Source organism: Octodon degus, unplaced genomic scaffold (genome assembly GCF_000260255.1).
Source record: "Octodon degus isolate 3935 unplaced genomic scaffold, OctDeg1.0 scaffold00006, whole genome shotgun sequence".
NCBI classification, from domain to species: Eukaryota; Metazoa; Chordata; class Mammalia; order Rodentia; family Octodontidae; genus Octodon; species Octodon degus.
In genome coordinates, this window is record NW_004524582.1 from 471,195 (window position 1) to 487,025 (window position 15,831).

Genomic DNA, 15,831 nt, shown 5'->3' on the forward strand with positions numbered 1-15,831 from the left:
TATCAGTTATAACTATCAATGTAAACGATCCCAATTCACCAATCAAAAGAAGCAGAATGGCAGAAAGGATCAAGAAATAAAATCCAAAAATATGCTGCATATAAAAAACACATTTAACACAAAAGGAAATTAACAGACTAAATGTCAAAGGATGGGAAATAACACTCCATGTGACAAGAACCCAGAAGAAAGCATGGGTAGCTATTCTGGTTGCTGACAATGTCAACTTCAAACCAAGTGTGATTAAAAGAGATAAAGAAGATCACTGCATACTTTTCAGTGGAAAACAGCAAGAGGAAGAGAAAATAATTATAAATATATATGCACCCAATGTAGGAGCACCCAACTACCTAAAACAAATTTTTAATAGACATAAAAAAACAAATGAGCAATGATGTAATGATACTGGATAATTTTGGCACCCCCATTAGAACAAAAAGATAGAATAGCTATGCAAAAATTCAGTAAGGAAATAACAAAACTAAGTCAAACTTATGAAGAAATGCTCTTAGTATAATTTTACAGAGTATTCCACCCAACAGCATTAGAATACACATTCTTCTCAGCTGCACGTGGGATGTTCTCCAAAATAGTCATATGCTAGCACATAAAACATGCTTAAGTAAATGCAAAATAATCAAAATTATTTCATGCATATTATCTGATCACAGTGCAATGAAACTGGAAATTATTGACAAAAGAAACAGCAAAATCTCTATATCCTCCTGATCAATGAAAGGGTTACAGATGAAATTAAAGAAGAATTTAATATTTTAAATCAAAGGAAAATACAGATACAACTTTTTGGAATCTGTGGGATGCGGTGAAAGATGTCTTAAGAGGAAAACTTACAGTGACAAACCCTCACATCAGGAAAATAGAATGAGCTCAAATAAGCAATCGTATACTATACCTCAGGCTCCTCAAAAAAGGAGAGCAAGTCAAGCCAAAAGCCTAAAGAAGGCATGAAATTATAAACAGCAGAGCAGAAATAAAGGTGATGGAGATGAAGAAAATAATTCAAAGAATTAATGAATTGAAGAGTTGGTTTTTTAAAGAATAAATAGTATCAATAAATCTCTAGTCAATCTTATCAAAAAATGAAAGAAAACATTCAAATTCATGTAGTAAGGAATGAAAAGGGTGAAATGAATACAGACCCTAGACAAATTCAGAAGATCATCAAGAACTATTTCCAAAATCTTTACTCTCATAGGATGGAAGCAAAACAAGAAATAGACAGATTCCTAGCCTAGATACATATGAACTACCAAAGCTTAATCAAGAAGATTTAAAAATTCTAAGCAACCCAATATCAGTCAATGAAGTTGAAAACGTAATAAAAGAAAAAAGCACACCAACAAAGAAAAGCCATGATCTTGATGAAGATTCATAGCTGAATCTTGCACTTCATTGAAATTGATAGGAAGCAGTTCTCCCAAACTCATTCCTGGAGGCAAGTATTGCTCTGATATGAAAACCAGAGAAAGATCCAACCAAAAAAGTGAACCACAGGCCAATCTCCCTGATGAACATAGATCATCCATCTAGTATCTCATGTTCCTCTAATTAGATAAAGCTTTATTTCTTCTCCTACCTGCAAGTCAACATTCTATTGTTCTCAGTTTCCTAAACTTCAAACATAATAAGAAAGAATGAAATCCTCTTCTCAAGGGCTGCTCTTGTTGTCTCAGGCTGAGAAAATGCTAGCTACAGAGAGTCTTGATTAAAAATTGGGCTAGCTAAGTCTAGGTCAAGATTGTGCCATTTGTTAGTTAAGGTGCTCATACAAGTTCTTCATGCCATTGAATTTGTGCTTTCACTGAAAAATTAAAATAATTTGCATAATTAACTGGACATTTGGTAGCTTTCTACTAATATGTTATTAGTTTTTATTTCAATTAAGTGTTTGCAGGTCTTTCTCCACTTTCTGATTTTTTTCAAAGAGAAATATCTCATTCAGAACTAATGAATAGAAAATCCACCTCTTCTGTTAAGAAAACTGATATATAGTAAATGAAAGGTAGGAATTAAGATTATGATTATTATTATTATTCAATTTTTTATTAACAGTATTTCTTTTCTGATTTTATATTCTGGCTGACAATACATGCATTTGATTTATTTATGTTTTACTATAAAAGTGGGAAAAGTAATTCACCTATAGGGTAAATATGGTTTCTAACTTATTTTTTAGAAGATTAGTTTTAATGCTTCACTTATATTAACAGCAAACTTTTAATTTGCTTTTCTTTTTTTTCAATGGTGTATTTGGAACAGGGTCTCACTACACAGATTGGACTCATAGTGATCCTCCCATTTTCAGTCTCCCCAGCACAGGAACTGCAGGCTTGCACCACCACATCCACCTAGACTCTGTAGCCAGCTCACCCTGCCCTAGGGGACTGGGTTGGTGTGGCATGAGGGACCAGGGATCAAACCCTAGTCACTGCGCTTGCCAAAGCAAGCACTTTGTCCACTAAGCTATTTCATCGGCAATGGAAAACTTTTAAATGGAGAAATTATAGCCACATCACTCTGCATTGCCACATACATATATCTGCAATGCGTAACAATTACATTTATCTTGGGGAACAGGTATGTATCCACATTGCAGCTTGGTCATTTGTACTTCCCCTCCCTTCCCCTGCCCTCTCCTCTCCATTTTTCCCCAGATCCCATTCCCATTTCTACAAAGCCTGCCTCCTACTTCCTACCATTGTTCTTTTATTTTTCTTTTTAAGTCATTTATGTTTTGGATTTCTCATATGAGAGAAGACTATAATCTATATCCCTCTATGTCTGATTTATCTCACTTAGCATCTGGTCTCAGGCACTATGGTTTCTTAATGTTAAGGTCCCTCCATTTTCCTATAAATAAGTCCAATTTAAACTGCTTTATGGCTGAGATACAGCACATATTTTTAATTTACCATAAGTTCTAGAAAGGAAGAATTAATTTTGCCTATTTTATATTACTCTTACTGTGCAGTACACATTTGTGTCCATTGGGCCTAAATTTATTTCCTTTTGTGGATCAATAATCTAAGTTTAGAATATCTTTCATACTTAAAAACGAATATGTGAATGCAAGACATTTTATTACAATTTGTAAGCACTTAAATTTGTTTGCTTACAGTTAATTCACTTAGCACCAGCAGACTCCTACTTACCGGCTGAAACATAGAGGTGCGTTCCTGTTTGGTGTGGCATTACCTGTTCTTTGATGCTCTATGTCAGACCCGAGGGTCTTTCTATCAGATTGCGGAGGACAAGGTAGGACTATTGTGACTGGCTTCTGAAAAGGGTGAGTTGATGGATGTTGAACATGAATCAGAGGGCTTGTGGACAGTACTGGGTAGGCAGCATCTTGCTGTGTTTTTAAATATGTCACCAGAGAGGGATCAACTGGCTGGATCTAGACAAAGGAATGATATATATTCATATGTATGTATATATGCACATGTAGTGGCTAAATATGCAAATATCAGCATTCCTGGGCCAATCTTCTGAAAAATATTCAGAACATAGCCATGTGTTTCTCTGTACACTGCTGACTAGAAACATGACATCATATGAGATGTCATCAAAAAATACTGTGAATGTTTAAATTTAAATACTGTATTTCAGTAAAAGACACATTCCTTTTGATTTCCCTAAAAAATATTCCCACTTTGAACATACTTGTCCCATTGTACAGAACTGGTCGCTTCTGGATGTGTTTCTGGGAACCTCCTGGCATGAATATCTTTGGTTGACCTGTCCCAGCTGCCCGACTGTCCTAAATCAATTCAAAAACTTTACCTTTCGTGGATATTCTGATGGGCCAGAAGTCACAAGGTGCCAGACCTAGTGATTAAGGTGGATGACAACACACTTTATTTTTCTTTCTTGAGCCTGATTTTCTGTTGGACGGTACCTGACAACATCACCGACTATATATTTCATTGTATCTTACAAAAAAGAAGTCTTTCAGAACTGCATCAAAGAGTAGCAAGAAAGATTGGATATGTGTGTTCAGAGCAAAGGGGAATATTTTGAAGGCTAATGGCAGTGTGTCTTTTACTGTAATAACATTGTTCTATTTCGATCAACTCTTGTATGCAAGAATACCACTTGAATCTGTTCTTACAGAATCTTTCTGAAACCCAAGTTCCCTTTCCTATACTATAAATAACCAAGAAACACTGTAAATATTAAGCACCAAAATAATCTAGCAAGCAAAAGAGACATTTTATATGATTTCTAATCAGTATTATTTTTAGATCAACGATCTTTAAACATTAGAAAACAAGACTATGTTTATGCATTTCCCCCTCACACAAGAATAGCTTTTAAAAACAGCTAGAATTTCAAACTTCATGAGAAATATTTATTTATAAAGCATTCATAATGTTTTTCTCCTAATCTTCCTGCTTCACTCATCCTTATGACTATGAGAGAAACAGAAAAGCAGAGTGAAGAGTCGAAGCCAGAAATAACGGGGACATTATTTAAGGAAATAAAACATTTGTTGATAAACCATTACACACATTGTAAAATGTATATATTAAATCTTTATTTCAAAACAGCTATCACAATGTAAATGTAACTAAATACCCATAACATTAAATATTTTGATTGATTAGTATTTTGATGCCAAACTCACAGAAATAATGAGCTACATGAATGTTCCAAAGTCTGTCACCATTTGTTTCCTAGGAATTCAACTTATGCATTCATCAATAAAAATTGTACAGCAGCATCACTGACTAGCTGGGAGAAACTTACTTTTTTATTTATTTAGTACAAGGGTCTACAGGGTCTCACTACACAGATTGGACTCATAGTGATCCGCCTGCTTTCAGACTCCCAAGCGCTGGGATTACAGGTGCATGCCACTATGCCCAGTCTCAGTCTCTGTCTCAGCGCACCTTAGGGGTGGGGCCAGCACGCACAGGATTGAACCCCGGTTCCTGCAGCTGCCTAAGCAGGCACTTTAATTCGCTGAGCTATCTGGCTGACCCTAAGAATCTTCCAAATGAAGCAGGGATTTATTTTGAAATGAGATTCAATGTATTCAAAATCATCACTGCATCATTTATATCCATATGTGCTAGTCCCTTCCAGTGAGTGAGGACTTCAATCCAGGAGAAGCCAATCAGGGTTTAAGGTTTACCTTTAACTGTACGAGCACTGGTGAGCTGAAAGCTCCTGGAGGGTAACAGAAGGCTATTCGGGAATCCACGCCGGACTTCAGTGTGAGGCCTTTCTTTGTTACTATGAAGGACTCTTTCTTTAAACAAGACACAACAGAAAACATACCCAGTTTGTAAGCTTTCACTGCTGCGCAAGTTCCCTGTGTGGATTAAAGGGCAGTAAAAAAGCAAGTTACAGCAATACTTCTGGAAGTGCACTCTATAAACTATCCAAAAATCCCACATGCTGTCACTATAATTGCTTGTAATTTGGCATGAGCCCATTAGCTGAAAATCTATGATCCTTTCATGAAATATAGAAGCAGATTACTAAGAGGGACTCAGAGTTGGAGCACACAAGAGAGAAAGAAGAAGTGAATGCATTTTTAAATTTAAATTATATTCCCCAAATATATATGTATAGTGGGACACTATTTCCAGTGTTTTCACAAATATTAATTACTTTGGGCTCCTCACCTGCTTTAAATAAAGTGAATTTTAATATAGATCATTATCCTGAATATTCAACAATTGTTTAGAGAATTTATACTTTGGGTAGTGTATGCAAATGCCATAGCACTGGTACTGTTAGAAAATTCTTCCTTATAACAGATCCAAATCTTTTTAAGATGCCAAATAAAGTCTTTTTCTCTCTCTCTGCAGTGGGAGCAGATGACTGTGAGAGACACATTTGTGTTTCTTTTCTGTATAGTGATATTCAAATGTAATCATATATGCAGGCACATATTCAAACTTTTTTAATCACACAAAAGCGAACTGAGTACATAAATGAAAACAAAATGATCTACCCATATAATCACCAAAGCTTAAAATGAGGAGGCAGATTGAGAGTAATTTGGTCTATTCATGCTTCCCCAAACACCAGCCGGACTCCGCCCCAGCGTGAGTGGGTAATCAGGCAGACACACACACAAACATTCAGGGACAATCACAATGGAAAATAATCTTTCATTTGAAGGCTGACTAAGGAAGGGATTTCACAATATCCCTGCATGAATTTGTCTCTGGGAAAATTCAGAGCATGATGAATGTTCTTAATTGGCCAGAGGGAAAATGGTGGAAATTAAGAAAGGGTAGCTTCCTGGGAACTCATGGGGTTGGGAAATCAAAGTGTTTTGAAGAACTAGAATTTTTAAATGTCATGGAACTCACATAAAGAGTTGGAAGGAATCCAGAACTTCAATTTTCTTGACCTAAAATTAGGGGTAACTGCTATACATTTATTACAAAGAAAAAAGTATACGCTATTATTTGTATGGGAGCCAATAAATCTCTTAATTTTTCTTTTGACTTGATTATCCATTTACTAAACATCTCTCAAATTCATTTCATGAAAAGCATGTGTGCAACATTTGCTTTTATTATATAGAAACACAGACTAGTCAAGACTGAAAGGGGTAATCTTGAGCAATGTTGATGAGAATTTTGTATTTCCAGGCTTGCTGGACTAAACATAAAATATATTACTTGCATGAATTAGAAGGAAATAGTAGAATAGACTCAGCTTTATTTTCCAACTACATAATCTAATTTGTAGTATGGAAAAGGCAAAATCAGAAAAGGGGCTTATTATAAACTTCTTTTTAACATTTACTTCCTGCCATCCTCATCAAATAAGAAAAGCATATATATAGCCGAAAAAATTAACTCTTTGGTTAAAAATTATTTCAGTGGCATACAAGAGAACCTTAAATATTAGTTCAACTTGAAGTCAATTTTCTTGACCTAAAATTAGGGGTAACTGCCATACATTTACTACAAAGAAAAAAGTATATGCCACTCTGCAAAACATGTAGTAACCAGATTTGAAACCCTACAGATCCTCCCTCAGTGATCCTGACCACCACATATTCTCTCTTCCATGTACAGACTAAAGTCTATTTGCTGGTCTACAATGTCAACAAAGCAAGCACACATACACATTATTATTATGAAGTTAATTAAGCCGTATGTTGGCTTTGTTTCCCGTATAAAAAAATAACATTTGCTGGATCCTGGACCCAAAGTCTCCATTCCTCACTTTAAAAACTAAATTATTTACTTTAATCTGTATAAATTATAAAAAGCCACAAAGGTACTGATGTGAATATATCAACCCTTTCCTGTCTTTTCAATGGAGTAATTCTATCTACATTGCTATCGATTAACATAATAGAAAAAAGCCAAAGAGCAGATGCAGATGTAGCCCAAGATGTATAGACCTTATAGCTTTTCATTCCTTCCAGGGAAGTCGGGGACAGGTAACTTGATTGAAGGTTCGTGTCAGACACTTTCACCATGATATCTCTGTAATTTCCCCGGGAACAGACAGTGAAGGGAATGGCGATGCAGATTGGAAACGGGATCCTCTTCTCCTTATCTGAGCATTCAACAGAGACTACATTGCTGACCAATTCTTCATTGTCGGTCACAATTAAAGAACTCAGGCTGTTACTTATCCTGCATTCTAGTTGCCGCAGAATGTACGACGGTGCTGTAATGTAACAAGACACTTGGGGGTCTGCGCCATCACTCGGCACATCGAGATACCTGTAGGAAAAGGTGAGCATTTCCCCCATTATTTAGTTATATTTCTATACTTTAGAGTCAGAAACAGAAAGGCAAACACTCTAGAGCACCGTGTCTTAGTGTGCTCGTGCTTACTGATCTTGTGAGCTGGGGCAAGATACTTAGCCTCTTCATGCCTCAGTTTTTCCAATTGCAGCCTGGTGCAGAAAGAAAACCTACCTCAAAGACACGTGAGAATTAAGGGAACCGTGATATGCTAAGCACCTAGAAAGATCTGCGCCTCGAGTACAGCGGGCATCATCATAATGTTACCCATTTCTTGTTGTTTATCATTATTATCATTATTTAAGTGATTGTGTTTTTCCTCAGTATTGTTCACTACACGGTAAAATTGAAAATTGATGATTTTTAAAAAATAAACAAGTGGTAATTCCTAAATAGTTTCTTAAATTTTGAGGAGACAGAGGAATCACTTGTAAGGAATCAGAATTCTCTAAGCACACTACATTAAAAGATGATGCTTTGGGCTTTATAGAAAAAACTGAGAAAGATTTTTCACAAAATATTATGAATTTAAATAATATTCATAATATTTAAATAATATTCATAATATTCACAAAATATTATGAATTTAAATAATATTCATAATATTTAAATAATATTCATAATATTCACAATTTAAATAATATTCATAATATTTAAATAATATTCATAATATTTAAATAATATTCATAATATTCACAAAATATTATGAATTTAAAGTCGATGAATGACCACCCTCCGCTAATCATAACAAAAATATATTTTTATTTTTTATTTTACACATTTTAACCATCAACTTTGTTGAAGATTTTGTAGCTTTAATATATATTTGAAAATAGACACTTATGATTTGTTTGATGATGTTAATAGCTATTTGAAAATAGCTAATATTTTAAATCTCTGTGAGGATTTAATTTTTTATATTTCATTTAATCTTCACAATTATTGTGTTTGTCAGGTATTACTGTTATCACCATCTTACAGATAAGACATTTGAAGCTTAGACAGTTTTAAGTTCACACATAAAAACGAAAGTTTTAAGTTCAGGGCTAACGGTATAACTTAATGGCAGAGTCCTTATCTAATGTACATTAGGATCTGAATTCAGTACCTAAAATGCCAAAGAATATTTTTGAAAAATATTTGACAGGCTACAAATCCCACAGATGATAAATTTTTGAACAAATAGCTAGCTCCATCTACCTTCTTTTTGTGTCTATTTGTCTGGTTGTTCATTTGATTGGTCTTGTGGTGATGGGCTGAAGCCTGTCACATGCTAGACAAGCCCTCTACCACTAAGCCACATACTCAGGCCTTTCACTAGAATTTTATTTTGGAAGGAGTCTTGCTAAATTGCCCATGCTAGGATGAATTTACAATGCTCCTTCCTCGGGCCACTTGGAGCTGTCATTATAGGAATGTGCCACCTTCCCAAGTCTTCTGTTCATGTATCTTTAATGTAAACACTCAACCTGTTAAAAAATTATATTCCTTCAAATCTAAGATATTGATTAAAATGGTAATTTTCATTACAAATGAAAACTAATATATAATTGATACACATATGAAGATGGACTGAAAGAAGATAGTTAGGCTTCTTATAGTGTCATGTTGGATGCTAAATAAATGTTAGATTTCTACATGAAAATTATCAGCTAGGGTTTCTCCTCTTCTCATTGTACACCAGGAAATGATTGAAATATGAGATTGTTGAAGAGAAATGAGAGGATCTATATTTTTCCACAGCATTATATTTTCAGCTATAAAGTTATTAAACTTTAGCTATTTACCAATCAGAATTTTAAGTTCACTGTAACAAAAATTTACAACGAAAGTGTGGAAATTGTACACAGAGGCCATTTATTTATATTAATAATAAAGATAGAGTAGAAAATTACCCAGCACATTGCCCTGCTAGAGTATTCTCTAGTGACAGTGAGAATGGGAATTAGAAAATGAGAAACACAGTTCAGTAGAGGATACAGTGACCCAGCTCTTGTAACTTCAGGAATGGCTCTCTTCTGTGTTCTGGAAGACACCTCAAAACCCTCCTTGTTCTGAAGCCTTGGTTACCAGTTGACAGATAAAGTAGAATGAGGAGACCAGCAAATGGTTCCATTTTCCTCAGTCCCAATCCAATATGACGAACCTAGGCAGTGACACAAATTCCCTTGGCTTATTCCAGTATTTTTCCCTTTTGTGTACGAAATAGGACATTTATACTAAAGGTGATGTGGTTATTTTGGAAAGTTAACCATGGTGGAGTCACAACAGATTCTGAGCAAGGTTTTGTTTATGACATACATATCTTATACAGCATGATGTCTTCCCAACCTGGGATATTGCATTGAATAGTCATCTTCTTAAATGTGCAAGCCAAGCACAATTGGTCTAGATGTCACAAAGAGGAAATCACTAACCAGGGCACACCTAAAGGAGGGGTTAGAGTGAGTGGTTCGGCAATGACTCACTCGCTGATGTTTTGAGTCACTTCTGAAAGTAAGGATATAGAGTCAATGTTTTCCTCAAGTGAAATGGGTAACCACATCTTGCGTACTTGAACACTGGCTTTGCTAAAAGAAGGTCGTTCATACATTGAAAGACCCATCCCTTGAATTCATCACATTATCTGATCTATAAAGACATCACAATAAACCTGGCCCAAACTCTTCATCATAAAAATAACTAAGGTCAATGTGAGAAGAATGATTCGCTGAAGATCACAGGTCGAGTGGTATTGTCCTGAAAATGGCATTCAATGTGTGTGTGAAAGAGCATCAGTACCTGATGACAAAGAATGGGGCAGCAGAAGAGTAGACCGAGTCAGAGGCTGGGAAGCTGACGATGGTTGGAGGTGTAATACACTATCACCAGGCCATTTAGCCGAACACAGAGCCCCTCACCAGGGCACAGTGCTAGGCCTTTTCCATGATTTTCTCATTTGACCTTACCAAATAGTCTCAGGAAGAACATACTATTTCTACAAACAAGAAAATGAGGATAACAAGTGAAGCAAGGGCCCCAGAGTCATCAGAACAGTATATAATTTTTTAGAAAATTGAGGTTGTCTGACTCTCAAACCAAATGATTTCCCCTTCTCTATTCCTCATTGTCTTTTAAAGGTATTAATTATATTTATTTAGGAAAATGTAGTTTGTGAATTTTTCATATTATCTGAACAAATATAAGATTATCACTCATTCATAAAGGAGAAATAATTCATGAAATATGTAAGTCTTTTTAAATTTTTTTTAAATCTTAGCCTTTTAAAGAATCTGGTAAGAACTGTAGATAATTTCCAAGGAGATAAAATAAGTATGGAGATATATATTTAGCTTTAAGTGTCCTTCAAAGTTTATCCATGAGCCCCTAAAATTCTAAAGACAAAGAATAAAAATTCAAGAAAATTTTTGAGAATATAAATAACATGGAAATTCTCTTCATTTTTTAGAATTCTGTAATCTCAGTTTTACTCACATAATTCAGAAAATAGTAATTTAGAAGTGTCAGTGCTCTAAGCAATTGTTTTTTAAATAAATTTTTCATGTGATCCTTTTTTTCTTTTAGAGAAGTATTTAATATATTTCTTTCTTAAAATCATTTGTAATAGTAATCACAAATTACAAAGGATAATTCAACCTGAAGTAATGACTTACAGTGTCCTTTTTGGAGATATGACATGGAAATGTAAAATGTTACTGATGCATGAATCCTACTTATCTTATTCATGTGCACTACCATGGTTGAAAGACTGTGTCCTTCCAAAATTCATAGGCTGAAGTTATAACCCTAAAGTGGTTCTATTGGAAGGCAGGCCTTTCTGAGGGTATCAGGGCATAAATGCAGAGTCCTCTTTTAATGGATTGGTGGCCTTATAAAATAGGAGCAAGGGGACTTGTTCGCTTCTACTACAAGTAAGGACACAGAGAAGTGTCACCTCTAAACTAAAAAAGCCTCAGTAGACACAGATCTACCCATACTTTGATCTTAATCTTGTTCTCTACCCAAAGAACTGCGAGAGGTTGTTTAAAAGTCCAACTTTTGATATTATGTTCCAGCAGCCTAAACAACTAAGATGCCTATACACGAGAGCAATACCCACGTAACAAGAGATGTATAAGTACTTTTTGTGCTGCATTTACTTACTCCTGCTCCACAATGTTATCTTGTTGTTTTTGATTTTTTGAGTCATTGAGATCATTCACATATTCATCGGGGATATCACATGCTGTTGAGGATGTGGTCATCTCGTCTCTTAGGTTCTCTGGGGTTTCTTTAATGTCTCTTTCTGTTGTCTGGATTATGTCATGAATCTGTTCCTTGTTGCTGTTTATGTGCTCAGCAGTCATGTGTTCTATTTGTTTATCATCTCCATTTTCTGCATTATCTGGGAACATTGTGTTCTGTGACTCTTCTTGCCCAGTTACATTTCTGGCTAATGATGCGTTGTTTTCATTTTCTACCAACACAGAATTTATATGTGTTTTATTGTTTTTTAACTGGACCTGGTTTGCGTAATGATTTTTCTCTCCATTTGTGCAGGAAACAGTAGCTGTTTCTATGACAGTTAGTTTCCCTCTTGCAGCAATGCTTGTTGCTTTGGAGTCTTGAATGGTGCCCATTGTCTGTTGTGGGGTATGTTCATCATGCATGCTGCATAAATTACACATCTCCTTTTCTTCTTTCTTTAGAAGCATAGCAGTGTTCCCCAAATGTTCATTCATTTTCATGAGGCACTCTATGAAAGTAATAATTTCTGCACATGCACATATACATGCACAAAGAATAGGAACAAAACTGAAAAAATTATGAAATGGCATCACCGCATAATGAGGTATGACAAGACAATTTTAAAAGCTTGCAAAGAGTTTTACCAGACATTTAAGCTAACTTCCTGAAACAAGAGACTTTTGCACATCTGACACTTCTAGAATTTCTAGGAGTTGGGAACACAGTATTTAACATAATAGCAAAGAGTAAATCTGATCCCTACTGTCCTTCAAAATGCCTTGAATTGTAAAGATAAATATCATGATCCCTTCTCCCCAATAAAAATTGATGTCAGACTCTCTATCAATCATTCTTCATTTGGTATAATTTTAAGAATTGGTCCTGGATATACTTACTATAGTTTATCAATTATACATTTAAAAACCTGGGCCTAAAATTAGCCAAACATGCCAGAAGAGGCCTAGGTAGCAAAAGTGCTTTAGTTATCTTGTTTTGGCTGCTGTAGACACTATATTTCAATGAGGGGCAGTATGCTGCTCTAAGAATTAGACAAATTTGATACTATTTCTCCTACGAAGCTTCTGATTGCTAACAATTCTCAAATCAGTCTTTCAGAGAATAGCTTTGTTCCTGCAGAGCCTTCCCAAGGACCACAAGACCACGCCATGCTGTCCTCCATCGCAGTCTGATCTGATGTGGTCTCTCACCCTGGCCCCATTTCATACCATTCACCCACATGTGCATTCCTCCTCTCACAACTGAGAAGACTTATCTGATGACCCCTTACAGGCTTAGCACTTCTGTAGTGCTAAACTCAATTCAAAGCTAAGGAATCTATGACTGGCCCCCACTGCTTAGCGGTTTTGAATCATCACCAAATGATACTTCAAATCGTCCAAAGGTTTGTCTTTGGACTCCACTTCTGACAACTTGCCACTTGTCTTCTACCTACAAATGCCTTTTTAAAAATTCCCACTTTCTGGTAACGGAGTCCTTATTGTGACCTGTTGCCTATGACTGTATTTGATTCTGTTCAGGGACTCGAGGTCTAGACATGAGCACTAGCTGATGGCTCCTGAGTCCTACACCTTTGACCAATTTCTCACTCTTTGTCCTTTAGACAGTAATATATTAATATTATCTACCTTGGACTCCACATTGATGAGGCCTGCCTACCCACTTTGACACTGTATCATTTAGAGTTGAGTTTCATGATACCACTGTATCCTTATCTGGAGAAACTACTGTTCTTGCAAGATTATATTTATCAGATTTTTTTTTTACCCTACTACACTAACATAAATGGCCTTAGTCCCAAAACCTTTCCATCTCTGCTAGATGGGGGATTCAGTTATCTATCCCTAGTACTGTTGCAATTAACAGGTCCATCCTCAAGTGACTCTAGAGATGGAGTACTGTTTTCCAGTACTTAAAAAAATTGCTTGTTGTGCCTCAGAACTGGCCTACAATTCCCAACTCTAAGCCTTGGATCCCACTAGTACCCTAAAACTCCCAAATTTCCAGGTATCTGACCCCAATTCATTCTGTAAGCCACACTCTAAATGCAACATTTTTTTGTCTCACAAAATTCTGGATTCTTTACCCTAGATGTAGGATTCTTCCTGCTTCCAAAGTCCAAAAGTGCTTCCTGAGTGTGTCTGTCATGGAACTGGCCTCAGAGCTCTGGCATCAGCGTGCCTGTGTCTTGCCTGACTTCCTCTATTATACTCTTGGACCCTGGTAAGCAGAGACTGACTCGAAAGCACTTAGCACATCTCAGTTATTGCCTCCACTGAGATTTCTTAGAGAAGGAATAAACCAAAAGCTACTTGCCTTGTCTCCAGGTACCCTGGTTCTCCTTGTCGAGCAGTGTCCACAGCCGCTGGCAGGTGGAGTTCAGGGTCCCTGCAGTGTGCTCCAGCAGCTGCTGAAGGGCACTGCTGAGCTCTTGACCCAGAAAGACCATGGTAGCTACCCAGCTGGCCCCACCAGCCCCCTCACAAAGACCCTCGCTCGGGAGCGCCTGCTTCAGCATTTGGTTCTGTCTCCAAACCTGCTTCAATATTTGGCCTAGTTTACCTGATCCCAGGTCTTCCATTTCCATTTTGTGCTCCCAAAATTTTCTTTCCTGCCAGCAAAGACTAAAGGTTTAGCAAATCCAGTCTTGGCAAGAGTTATTTCTCCTAAAATCTAGGAGATGATCCAAGTCAGCTAGCCAAGCACTTTCCTCCAACATAATAGTTTATTCAGCTTTTTGTTGACCAGAGAAAAGTTACTAGGTGACCAAAGAAGGGGGCGTTCCTGGGCGCTGTGGTGCACAGAGGATTAGCCACAAGCACAGAGCTAGCTCTCAGAACTCACCTCTCCACATAAGTTTTACAAACTCAGAACAATACCGGCAACCCAGATACCTTTCATATTTTGAGGCAACAAAATACAGATTCCAGATGGGATTTGAAATGTATTCAAAGGTAAACTGTATTTATAATATAGTTAATAAAATTTCAGCATATGCATTTTAAAATAATTACCAACAAAATAATGCAAGAGTTGAATTGCTTCAACATCATCTCGGGGACCCATGTGTGGTAGTGCACATCTGTTATCTCAGTACCAGGGAAACTGAGGCAGGCAGATCAACATTCATTTGAAGCCAGCCTGGGCTGCATAGGGAGCTCAAGCCAAGCTAAACTCCATAGTCAGACCCTTTCTCAGAAAAACAAAAACATAACCCAAAATAATTCAGGAAGGTAGGAGAGGGTACAGACAAAATGTGTTTAGCCATAAAAATTCATAATTATTAGCCATACACAGTGATACATGCTTGCAGTCCCAGGTACTAAGGATGCTGTGGCAGAAGATCATAATTTTGAGAATACCTGAGCAATTTAACAAAACTCTGTATTAAAATAAAAAGAATTAGAGATATAATTCAGAGGTAGGGCTTTTAGCTTGCAACTGGGAAGCACTGGGCTCAGTAACCACTGCAAGGAAAAAACTGTTGAAGCTTGGTACAATTACAGGCTGGAAGTGGTGAACATTTATAGTTTTTAAGAGTAAAGAATTAAAAAGAAAACGATTCCTCTACTGAACCAGAAAGATATTGCTATTGTTCATTAAATATAATTTAGTTAGTACTTCCTTGTGTGGTAAATCTGCCTCAAACTTGTAATAGAAACCTGATCTTTCTATTCTGTGATAGTTGCCCTTTAATTTGACAAAATGCTTCCTCATTAAAAGAAAGCAAACTCGTAAAAAATTAAAAATAAAAATAAACAGGCGGATCAGTACGAGTCTGATCTAGTAGTGAGACCCTGAACACCCTGTAGCCCTTCCCTAAAAAATACAAATA

General features: G+C 36.3%; 1 protein-coding gene across 1 annotated transcript in view; it reads right to left on the bottom strand.

Annotated features, from left to right (window-relative positions):
- Dthd1 (death domain containing 1) overlaps positions 1 to 14,701 on the bottom strand; it is a 65,550-nt gene extending 50,849 nt beyond the window's left edge. Inside the window, exons 1-5 of the mRNA XM_004624644.2 lie at positions 14,559 to 14,701; positions 11,895 to 12,504; positions 7,400 to 7,727; positions 5,159 to 5,338; positions 3,174 to 3,418 (exon numbers count right to left, since the gene is read on the bottom strand). Coding sequence (XP_004624701.2) covers positions 3,174 to 3,418; positions 5,159 to 5,338; positions 7,400 to 7,727; positions 11,895 to 12,504; positions 14,559 to 14,583 — 1,388 coding nt within the window. The 5' untranslated portion in view covers positions 14,584 to 14,701. The remainder of the gene's footprint in view (positions 1 to 3,173; positions 3,419 to 5,158; positions 5,339 to 7,399; positions 7,728 to 11,894; positions 12,505 to 14,558) is intronic.
- Positions 14,702 to 15,831: the final 1,130 nt, after the last annotated feature.